The sequence below is a fragment of the Glycine soja genome, chromosome 20 (assembly GCF_004193775.1).
Source record: "Glycine soja cultivar W05 chromosome 20, ASM419377v2, whole genome shotgun sequence".
NCBI lineage: Eukaryota > Viridiplantae > Streptophyta > Magnoliopsida > Fabales > Fabaceae > Glycine > Glycine soja.
The window spans coordinates 48,546,450-48,557,801 of NC_041021.1; the positions used below are offsets into that span (position 1 = coordinate 48,546,450).

The 11,352-nt window shown below is 32.0% G+C and overlaps 2 protein-coding genes and 1 long non-coding RNA gene across 6 annotated transcripts; 2 read left to right on the forward strand and 1 right to left on the reverse strand.

The window, feature by feature from the left end:
- Positions 1–1,226: 1,226 nt before the first annotated feature.
- Positions 1,227–2,143, forward strand: LOC114402895. 2 transcript variants are annotated; one of them, XM_028365581.1, is made up of 2 exons: positions 1,227–1,539; positions 1,615–2,143. In XM_028365581.1, the coding sequence occupies exons 1-2, from the start codon at positions 1,459–1,461 to the stop codon at positions 1,837–1,839; spliced, it is 306 nt and encodes a 101-aa protein (XP_028221382.1). In that variant the 5' UTR covers positions 1,227–1,458; the 3' UTR covers positions 1,840–2,143. The 2 variants fall into 2 exon arrangements, with proteins under 2 accessions (XP_028221382.1, XP_028221383.1); XM_028365582.1 differs by having other exon boundaries at positions 1,229–1,539; positions 1,618–2,143.
- Positions 2,144–2,879: 736 nt separating this feature from the next.
- LOC114401774 lies at positions 2,880–7,212 on the reverse strand. 3 transcript variants are annotated; one of them, XM_028364359.1, is made up of 14 exons: positions 6,868–7,212; positions 6,444–6,557; positions 6,284–6,367; positions 6,069–6,191; positions 5,818–5,901; positions 5,610–5,728; positions 5,417–5,518; positions 5,184–5,300; positions 4,688–4,756; positions 4,535–4,601; positions 4,374–4,427; positions 4,012–4,101; positions 3,825–3,857; positions 2,880–3,365 (listed from the first exon to the last, which is right to left on the reverse strand). In XM_028364359.1, exons 1-14 carry the CDS (start codon positions 6,883–6,885, stop codon positions 3,270–3,272), a joined length of 1,170 nt encoding a protein of 389 aa, XP_028220160.1. In that variant the 5' UTR covers positions 6,886–7,212; the 3' UTR covers positions 2,880–3,269. The 3 variants fall into 3 exon arrangements, with proteins under 3 accessions (XP_028220160.1, XP_028220161.1, XP_028220162.1); XM_028364360.1 differs by lacking the exon at positions 6,868–7,212 and having other exon boundaries at positions 6,069–6,194; positions 6,444–6,501; XM_028364361.1 differs by lacking the exons at positions 6,444–6,557; positions 6,868–7,212 and having other exon boundaries at positions 6,069–6,194; positions 6,289–6,367.
- A 2,578-nt stretch (positions 7,213–9,790) lies between these two features.
- Positions 9,791–10,930, forward strand: LOC114402921. The gene is made up of 2 exons (XR_003664554.1): positions 9,791–10,344; positions 10,631–10,930. It is a non-coding gene; the product is annotated as an uncharacterized LOC114402921 (long non-coding RNA).
- The last annotated feature ends 422 nt before the right edge of the window (positions 10,931–11,352 follow it).

Here is an 11,352-nt window from a genome sequence, read left to right on the forward strand (position 1 = left end):
CGTTCAATAACATACCCAGGTTTGACTGAGATGAAAGCAGGTTCAATGGATAATAACACAGAACCAAACATACACGTGTCGTATTGCTTATCAAATCTCGCGCATGTTATGACTAAAATGCAGGTATTGCTTAACCAAATCTTTCTTTCATAAGTTAACATTTTGTCCTTGAAATAATATAATTTGTGCAATTGCTATTTGCTGCAAAATAGTTGCATGCAGCACTGTCATACCGAGTGAGTAGAGGAAGGATTTTCTTTGTTGTTTGCAGCGTTTCCCTATTTTGTTTGGGCCTCTGTTCCTGAAGCAAAAACAATATTTATGGTCTCTTTGATAGAAAAACGAGAAATAATAAGAATAACAAGAAATTTTGTTTCTTTTTTTAGAATCACATATTTTATATTTTACTTTGATTTCAAAATTCATCTTTTATTTTTATTTTTCCTATTTTTTTTTTATCTAAATCAAACACGTCGTCCTTAGTATGTGATGTGGTGTGGTGAGCCCCGATGTGATGTGGTGAGTGCCACCTGACGTCTTTTTAATGAGAGGAGGAGCCTAAACTTTCAGAAATTCTTGTTTTCATATATAATTCCTTCGATTTCAAATATATATAAAAAACATTCATTTTAATTAAAAATAATATTTAATTATATTCATTTTTAACTTATTCTTCATTAAAACTTAATATAAAGAATAAAAATGAGTCATTGGAATTAAAATATCAATTAAACAAAAAATATTTTAAAAATAATAATATTAAATGATATAAAATTTGTTAAAATTTTCTTATATCTAACATAAAAAATGTTTCTTTTTATATTTAAAACTGGAGAGAGTGTTACAGTTGACAACTTTTCAGTGAATGTGGTCTTAATAAGTTATGCCGAATAAATTGCATAAACTAACGTGCATTATTATTAGTATTATTTAAAATAAAATATTTATTGGGTATATAAATTCGTGTAATTATTTAATTTGAAATGATGGAATATCAATATGTAATTACGCCTACATGCGACTAATAATTGATGGAGAGTTTCCCTCAAATAAAAAAAGAATCACGAGTACAAAGTTATTATTTTAAAAATATTATGTTAATTAGTAATTACTATTTTGTCTGAAATTTTACAAGTATTATACAGTTTTTCAAGGTGTAAGTAAAAATGATTACTATTACTAGTAAGTATTTAACTTGCTTTAGGCTTATAAAGAGTTTTGCACATAATAGGAAATTGATGACATATTGAAACAAATCTGATGGGAGGAACTCTAGAGAGTAGAGACAAGAGGGGGTCACCCTCCGTGGACTCTGATTTCAAAGGAAACACTTGTCCTTGTCCTTCCTCTGCAGTCTTTTTCATGTTCCAACTCAAGAGTCTGTGAAGCTAGTTTGGTTTTCGCATAACAAATTAAACTCTCAACTTTCCATCACAAACCTAAGAAGCACTTGTCAAGATGCCCTCTTCTGCTCATGCTCATGGCCTCATCATCATCATCTCTCTCATTTTTGTGTTTATTTTTTTACCCAATGTGAATGTGAGTCTTCTCTCTTCTTCCCCCTAAAAATCTCAATGAATGTGTAGAAAACTGTAGCTGAATTTTCATGATTAGCAGGCAAATGGTGGTGCAGCTTCCATGCAGATGGTGATGAATGAGAGCAGAAGAAAGTTGGGAAGCTTCCAGATATGTGCACTATGCACCTGCTGTGGTGGAGCAAAAGGGATCTGCTTGCCCTCTCCCTGTTGCTATGCCATCAATTGCAACATTCCCAATAGACCTTTTGGCTTTTGTTCCTTCACCCCTAAAACCTGTAATTGCTTTGAATGCCATCTTTAATGCTTTCTCTTGCAACTTTCCTAGTGTCAATCCCAGAATATTGGGCTTAATCATAATTTTTTACCTTAATTTCAATCAACATACTAATTCAGGTGTTATGTTTTGTGGGGGTTGGAATAGGACAGTTAAGCCAAAGTTACAAACCTGCTATGTTTGTAATAGGTTTTGCTGGTTGTTTCATAATGGATCATGTATCAATGCAATGAGCCTTGGTATGTGTATTTTTTTCTCTTTTCTATGTGTTTTATGATGCTGATACCAACGTTTCTGTAATGTTAAATTAATAAAGCATGGATAGTGCACATCTGTATTGGTAAATTTGTGAGGCAGAGGCGTTTTGGCTTTAGGCTTTGGTTTGAAGAGTTGCATATAAATTGTGCATCTTGAGAAGAGTGTTCGGGAATCTTTCTGACATCACTCTTACCCTCAAATTTTGGTAAGCTAGCTTGTTTGTTTTTGTTGATCTTTAAGAGTACGGGTCACTCTCTCTCTCTCTCACGTAGGACCATTTAATTTAAGTATTACTTACTCGTTCTTATTTATAAGATTTAATTATCTAATTCTTAACATTAAGAAATACTAATCAGTAACTATTAGTAGTATATTTTTTACAGTGTCTTGTGAATAAGTAAGTATCTCGAAGATAAGTAGCTAGTAATACATTGTATTAAATACTTTTAATTATTTAAAAAATAATTCATAAATATATTTTTATATTTCCTTAATTATTAACCTGAGAAGTAAGAACACTTGTTAAGATTCGTCTTTACAAAATTGATATCGCTATCTTACTGCAGTGATTTTTTAACGCTACTGAAAACTACCGGTGGCCACTACTAGTTGGTTCGTTTTAGATATTAAAAACGGCATGAAATGCATCTCATCTTGCTATCTTTAATCTATTGTGACTTTAAATTTGTGTTTGGCATGTGCGTGCTAGGAAGGAAACAAAGAACAGCAGTATATGGGGTTACGGAAGAAAACTGTGGAATCAAGAGGTCATCCAAATAGAAAGAGAAGATAAAATGAATACCCAAAAGTTGATAAAATCAATAATTTAAACTATCTTCAAATGCACTTGACATCAATTAATTTTCTCAATTCAAAATTCAAAAAAAAAGTTGACAGTGTGATGTTTACTCAAGAAAAACAACGCGAAGAGTCTAGCTGATTTACAGAGGTTTCTAACTACCCTCTAACCCCTTTTATTTACCTTCAAAGCTGATCCAATAAAGATGGAAAAAATTCCACTAAATGCACCCAGCTTATTTAAGACAACTTTATTCCAGGAGTCATGTTGTCCTTGAGATCCTCTAAGCTTTCTCTGTCATGACCATGATCAAGCACTTCTTCTCTTTACATAAATGACATGTTATTTTTTATACAAAATTTACATAGAACTTCGTTTACCACTCCAATTCCTGCACTGGCTATTGAAATGGATCTACCCAACATTTATCCTCCTCAACTGCCTTTTCCCAACGTTTTCTAAAGATATCTAATTCTTGGTAAGAAAGTCTCCTCACCTGCACCACCCACAAAACAATGTTAGTAACGACAGAACAAAAAAAAACAATGTTACTAATTGTGTGGCAGAAATTTCCCATCATCCAAGAATCTCAAATAGAAATTTATAATGCAAGAATCTCAAATATACTACGCCATGGACAGTGTCATTGATCATCTGAAGCTAATTGGCAGAGCAATTAGTTATTGTCATTTAAGGTATCAAGTGGCTGTGTTATGAAACTTGAAAGGTAACTAGTGCCAATTTCGTTGGCCATTGCCCCAAACATCTCAGGGGACCCCATTTTTTTTTTCCTTTTTTATCAAACAAACTGACCAACACAATCCAAGTATTTGCCCATCCAAAGGCACAAGCTTTACAAATAATCTGACTGGTACAGCAAAACGAAACATGCTTTTAAGTGAGGCACATTTCGACAGTACTTCAATTGCCAAATCATGACAACATGTTAACTTACATCAACTCTATGATCCTTTTCCTGAGATGAAACCTGCAAGTCACAGATAAGTCTCAGTTTCAAGGAAGATAGAATAAGAGACACACATGCTAGATAAGAAGTGTGCTAAGAAATTACAGTCTTTAGAAAGTTAAAACAAGTCTTTCTTCATAATTAAACTCTTCAATAAAAATGGCACTTTTCTCACCATAGTCTTATCTATGCCTCCAAGGGTGGGACGATTGTAGTGGACAATGTATTCAGCATCCACAACACCGACTTTTTTTGTTCGATCACCCTGTATCCAACAGAAATAAGGTCAGATGGAACTTGAAAGCAAAAATAAAAGGAGATTGATAAAAGGACAAAATTTAAATACAATTTCATGGATGTTGTTAGTGTCGTTCTCCAATTAAAAATGGCATTTCATCTAGGTATTACTATTGATTTTATAGTTACCATGATTTTCCAGATAAAAAGTTGATTTTGATTTGAGAACAGTAACAGCAATCTGTGGTATTGCTTATAGAAAAAGGAAATCAAATTTAACCAAAACATAGCTCAACTTGCCTGAGCACAGTAGCCAAGCTGCATGTCTAGACCCCATGCATGGATCAAGTCATTCTGTAAAATAAACCACAAATGGTGAATAAATATGAAACCACTATAGAGCAATGCTAATGGTAATGATCCACGGAAGCATTAATACTTAGTAGTACTGAGTGGTGCACCTGAATCATATACCAAACACAACGCCATGCAGCTCTTGAGAAAACAGGAGCCATCATTTCTATCCACCTGAAGCAAATTAGTTCACCTTTAATTTCTTGAACTGTGTTACAAGGGAAATCCACGTTAAATTTGTTTACCACAAAAACTCTTACCCTGTACAAGGTGGGGCAGTGCTGCTTTTATCACACCCTTTACCATCATTACTAGCTCTATATGTCCTTCTGCAAGCACAACGACCAAAAACATGCACAAATATGCTTTAAAGCACACTTATCTAGTTACAACACCATTAGAAGGGAAACAAAAGTTCTCTTTTAGTTTTTTCAATAAATGTTCATTACCACATATTGAGGGGGTTTGAACTCAAAATGTCTTTCTCAGATTAGGAGTACTGTTTGGTTAACTACTTTAACTGCGAAACCATAAGCAAACCTTGGTTGCTATAAGAAACAGGCAAGAGATGAGATGGACTTTCCTAGAAACTAGAAAGTGTATTTAATTAAATCAACCTCCAGAGATTTCCTTGACATATAATAGCAGGGCCTAATTCTAAGGAAGTACTTATTGAAATAGTGAAGACTGCTGTAATGATATAATGGGAACTAGATAACTTATTGTTGAGAACATGAAAAGGACATATGGATGAACCTGTGCACCGATGACCTCCTCCCACGTGCAGTAATCTGATGATGCACTTCTGATTTTTTAGGGTCCAGTGCTGGTTGTGATATCTCCAGTCCTTCACGTTTGATGATAGAAACATACCTGAAAATAACTTAAGAAACATGGTAAAATACATTTCAGACAAGAAACTTATAGTTCCATATTTGAATGAAAAAGTAAGTGCAAAATTAACAAAAGTAAAACGGAATTCTACTTACTTATCTGGATGAAAATGCTCAACTCCTAGGTCCTCATCCCAAAGGAAAATATAATCATATTCTGCAACTATGTCGGGGTGTAAGAATCGTTTGGCAAACCACCTAGTCAATGAAAACGTATTTAGGATATATGAAATATGAAATGGTTTAAAATATGGATGGAAATGGAATGTGAAATCACCTAGACACCTACCATTTGCTTTGATCAATTGCCGACACATGAATGACACGACTACTCCACTCGAGATCCTTCCATTCGTCAACAATACCATCATAGTGGAAGAGCATCACGACGAAATTACTGTCTATAAACTGCAATATAGTGTAGAAAGAGGGTCATGACCCATAAACAACAGAGTATTATTTGCAATGAATAATTTGTACAAAACTCATTAGAGTACCTTTTTAACCATCTTGTTCACAAGATCTTTCTGTTTTATCCCAACTACCATTGCAAACAAATTGGTTGATGCATTTACCTTAAGCTGTTCAAATTTAGCCAATTTAGTACATACCATACCGGAAGTAAAGAAAAAATTATAACCATTTGACATTATGATGATGATGATATGTGTTCTATGTCAATAGAGTGTCAACTGAAGAGACCACATAAGCTACATCAATAACCTACAAAAAAAGACATAAAACTCACTTCTATTGTGTGACGACCCTTCTTAGGCATGGGAGGATTCCACAAAGGTCGCAATTCCAAATTGGAAGTGATGGAGACTATGCCTGCAGGTAATGCCTCACTTCCACTAGGCCTGCACTGGTTCTACTAAACAATATAAACAAAAATAAGAACCAAAGTTCAGCACCTGAAACAGTGCAATGATTAAGAAAAGCATGCCAAGTGAGATAAAGAACCTTGCATTTATCAATTACTGGGTCCACTATTACATTCTGATCTGCGTCCACTGCTGTGTCCATTTTCCAGCTTGATAGTTTCGGCTGCATGAAATTTGGAAGAACATGAATCCTACTAAGTCAAAGTCAAACTCATTCTGAGACAAGGATTTATGTATACCTCTTGTGTGAAGGCCGAGGTCATGAAAAATAAAACAACACAAATTAAAGAAGCTGCTGGGAAGATGGCATAAAGACATGATTTTCTACTCTTTGTATCAGCAACAGAAAAAGCCTGGTCCAACATAAGACAAGGTTAGATAAAAGCAACACCACACAATAATTTTGTAGAATTGAAGACCCTTTTAATTCCTCTTTTCACAAGTTCTTAAAGTTGGGATTATTTTTTTCATCTTTAATTCCTTACACAACAGAAAAGAAGCAGAGGCCATGCAAAAACATGAAAGGATTAAAATTTAAAACAAATAAAAAAAAACACAGAAGAAAGAACATGGTTATTGGTAGGCCTTATTAGTTTTAGAAGAAGAAAAAAAGAAAAGGGAAACATGAATTGAAGCAGAACGGAGGAAAGAGAGAAAGGGTACTCGAGAAGGTGACTTCATATCTGATTTTCAAAAGCAGAGAAGGGCGTTGGCGTTGGCGTTGTGATCAAAATCAAAAGCAAAGGTCATGGAAAGTGTTTGATTAGCCACAAGCAATATGCAATATTTGAAAAGGAGAATTAATGGAGAAAATGGTGACGGTGATCGTGGACGTAATTGTAATTGAAATACGTAAGGTTTAGAAAAAAAATTGAATAAAAAGGATAAGTTTCTTCCCCTTTAATTTTGATTTTAGAGATAGTTAGTTGACGTAAGGAGCGGGAACCGAACAACGCGGTGCCACAAACAAACAAACAAACTAACAAATCAAATGTTTGTCCGACATATTCATCTAACGCTCTTGTTATTTTTCTTTCTTACTTGTTTATTAAGAAAAACTAAGGTTCTTAAAGATGATATACACACCTTTTGTCTTGTGCTGCTTGTTCAGTTCACTCCCATTGAATCTCTAATACGATATTATTTTTTTTATTGGTGGGGAAATGGTAGTGCAATTTAAGAGGAAATAATATCTTTATGATTGATGATTATTACGAATGTTGCGTGTTATAAGTTTATTCAACTGATAATATACATTCTCGTGCTATATGAAACTTCTCCTATTGGTAGGTTGTGGCGCAATATCATGTGATTATATTTCAAGCCATTGAAAAGATAACAAAGACGAGCATAATGGCCATATTTGTTTTTGTCTCCACTTCACCACTTGGTTATTGACTCTTTTTTCCCGGGACTTATCACTGTCAAATATGCCTCGTTATCATCCGCCAAAACAAATTAGCTTTTCCTAACTTGTTTTTATCTGCTAATAAATAAATTATAAATTAAAATACAAAATTTGAATTCTCTCCCCTCTCTCTAATAATATTTTTTTCCAAATTTTATATTTTCTCTCCTTTAAATATTATTACAATCAACAGTCTTTGGGCGGTATCTGATATTCTTTTAAAGCTTTGATACCACTGGTGGTGTATCTTTTGTATATGGAGATATACTTGTAAAAGAAAAAAAAATATAGTGTATGAAAGAATAGTGTCAATATTTTATTCATGGACTCTATATATATAGATAAAAAAAATGTAACAAAATTTAAATATTATCAAATTATTAATCTCCTAAATCTAAAAGATACGTCAAATTTTTATCTTTATCTAAACAAATTCATAATATTTTTATATTAAATAATATCCTCAACGTTTGAAATAAATAATAAATTATTAAAAAATAAATAAATTACTCCTTTGTAAAGATATCATACATATTTCAATAACTTTAAACAAGATTTTGGATTAGGATCTTGTAGATAAAAAAATGATTAGAAAAGAAGACTCTACAAAAGATAATTAATCAAGTTGTTTGAAATTAATTATCAACAATGTCGGTGGATACTCCGTAACAATAACATGGTAAAAAAAAATGTATTTCATATACTCAAAACAAAAATATCTTTCTTTTATCTCTATCTTTAACCTTTAAATTAATTTTCAAATATTTTTTGAAATTTTCAATAATTAAAAATAAATTTATAACATAACTTATAGTATAATTCATTTAAGATGATTCTAATTTATATATACATAGAATATCGAAATTTAAAATTTATAAGGAATGCAAAATTAAAAACACCTTTTTTTAAGAATGAAAATTGATATCCCTCCACACGCACAAACTACAGAGGTCTCAAGTATGAGAATTTGTGTATGATATATATATATATATATATATATCCTTAGATTAATCTTTAAGATAAATAGTTATTTTTGTCTATGAATGTGTAATTTGATGGTAAATGTGTCTCTCAAATATGAAAATATAAAATTTAATACTCGAAAGTATAAAAAATGCAATAAATATATTCAACGTTAATTTTCATCTATCACCATTAATAAAATAGTCTATATGACACGGATGAACGAATCTCTTAATGAAATGATTGACTGACAATGTGATCATCCCTAATTGTCAACATAGGAACATATTTGTCATATAATATTTTCTTGATTTTTCTACAAATGCGAAAATACAAAATTTAATCCCTAAAAGTGTAAAAAGTGAAATAAATATATCCGGATGTTAACTTCCATCCATCAGTGTTAATAAAATAGTCAAGATTCGAAGAAGTAAAGTATGAGATACATTTATTTTTTTATTTATAATAGATTGTAACTAATTATTATAATTTTTAAAAAAAATGTAATGATTGATATATTGTTACAATATTTATTTTGGATAATTTCCACTTTGACAGACAAACTATGATTGATAATTAATATTATCATTATTCTTATGTTTGTTTTAAATTATGTTTGTCAATATATTTTTTTAAGTGATTAGTGTAATGCTATGTTTGTAATGATAAAAAATGATGAAAATTTATCCTAAAATTATATTTTATCTTTAAATAAAATGAAAATTCGGGTCTAACAAATTAGTTTGATAGAAACATATTGATATTTAGGTCTAATAAAAAATTATTGATATTTTTGTCCAATAATGATAATTTATTGATATTTTGGTCCAATAGAACGTACTGATATTTAAGTCAAAAATAAATTAATGACATTTTCTTCCAATAAAAAATATTGACATTTTTCGTCCAACAAAAAATTACTTACATTTACGTCCAAAAATGATATCTTATTGAAATTTTCATCCAATATAGTTAGCATGACCGACAATCATTTCAGTAATAAATTCGTTCATTTGTGTCACGTATGCTATTTTATTAACGGTAACGGATGAAAATTAATGGTCAAATATATTTGTTGCACTTTTTACACTTTCGGGAATTAAATTCTTCAGGGATGCATTTGTTAACGAATTACATTTTCAGAGACAAAAGTAACTATTTACCTTAATTTTACTAAAAAAATTACTATGATGCATCTCCCGCACCATATACTTTCTCATTCTCTATCCCTCTTCCATATTCTTCTTTCCCTTTCTTTTTGATCCCACCTCCATCGCCCCCCTCTCCTCGTGCCACCATCCTCTCGCCACCTCCCTTTGCCCTCATTGATGCCTACTGTAACAACCTTTCTCCGATTCCCTCATCGTCTCCACGAACCCTTTTGACAATCACTCTTCTTTGAACTTAAAGATTATGTCATACCCAATCGACTCCCTCACAACCCAAATGGAACACTTCTCGCATTGCTCCAACGTCTTCCCTAATTCCATCATCTGCGAAGTGAAGATCCTGTTCATCAATCTCAAGCACATGAACAACACCAATTTGAGGTTTTGCATTGAACCATTATGTACAAAGCCTCGGGTTGATCCCGTCACCTCTTTCGCCTCCCATCCGCAACGCTATTGCACCGAGATCTAGTGCGCACTCTCCCTTCCTGTTTTGTGATTAAACTCCTCCTAGATTCACTTCAACAAGAATGCACCTGTGCATGATGCTTTGTAAGATCTGCGAGCAAAGTTGACAACACTGCCCATATCACCAACAAGGTCATCATCACCACACTTGCTTGGAATATTTCAATTTTTTAAAAAGTGTGATTCAGATCCAAATGTTTGGAACATTTTTCGTTCGATACAGTGTTTGGTTGATGTATGTTAATTCAGACATGGATTTTTGTTATGTTGTATGTCCTTTTACATCATATTCGATTTTGTGATTTGGATTTTTGTTGTGTTGAGCTTGTGTTTTACATATGGGTTTTTACTATGTTGTGCGTTAATACAAATTTGAGTTCCTTGCTATTATGTTCAGATTTCTTATTTGTTGAAACAGAAGAGATTTGGTGAAAAAAAGAGAAGGAATGGAGGAGGTTTGGTGGGTGACGATGGTGCTAGTGACGACAGTGGGTGGTGATTCAAGGGTAATGACAATGATGGTTGGTTATTGGCTGACAATAACAATGGAGAAGTCGTTGGAAATCGCCTCTGACGACAACGTGCAAGATAATGCTGAGGTTCACATGAAAGAAAGCTGGAGGAGGAATGATAGTGTAGAAAATCCAATGTACCATTATGGATTAAGGATTAATCCAATAATTAAAAAAAATTATGCACCATATACAAATTTTTTGTACTTGACCATCATAGTCTGGATCCCACTCATAAGATAAACTAAAATACATGAGTGAAATTTTATTTATCACTCCTATAAAACATTTTTTTTATTATACAATGGACATGTAAAGATACTAATTCATGATATAAAGGTAACCCATGAATTATAAATTATAATTATAAGTACTAGAGTACATGTAACTTAAATATTATCTATCTATATATTAAAAATCAACATAAGTAATTAAAAGATTAATTTGCTCATTATTTCAATTAATCAATATTTTTTGTTTACTCCTTAAATTTGATTTTTATATATTATTTTCTAAATTAGCAAAAAAAATTCTCAGTCATATTTTGTTTTTAAAAAACTTTACCCATATATTTATTTTTCTTAACATATACTTTCTTTCATCATAATTTAAATTATACAAGCATAAA

What these genes read in the sequence shown, in the direction of transcription:
- LOC114401774 (XM_028364359.1), bottom strand. An exon ending in GCAATTGATCAAAGCAAATG is followed by an intron (nt 5,519 to 5,609) that starts GTAGGTGTCTAG and finishes TTCATTGACTAG; the next exon opens with GTGGTTTGCCAAACGATTCT. An exon ending in ACTGCCCCACCTTGTACAGG is followed by an intron (nt 4,602 to 4,687) that starts GTAAGAGTTTTT and finishes AATTTGCTTCAG; the next exon opens with GTGGATAGAAATGATGGCTC.
- LOC114402895 (XM_028365581.1), top strand. Translation starts at nt 1,459, where the DNA reads ATGCCCTCTTCTGCTCATGCTCATGGCCTCATCATCATCATCTCTCTC. An exon ending in TTTTTTTACCCAATGTGAAT is followed by an intron (nt 1,540 to 1,614) that starts GTGAGTCTTCTC and finishes TTTCATGATTAG; the next exon opens with CAGGCAAATGGTGGTGCAGC.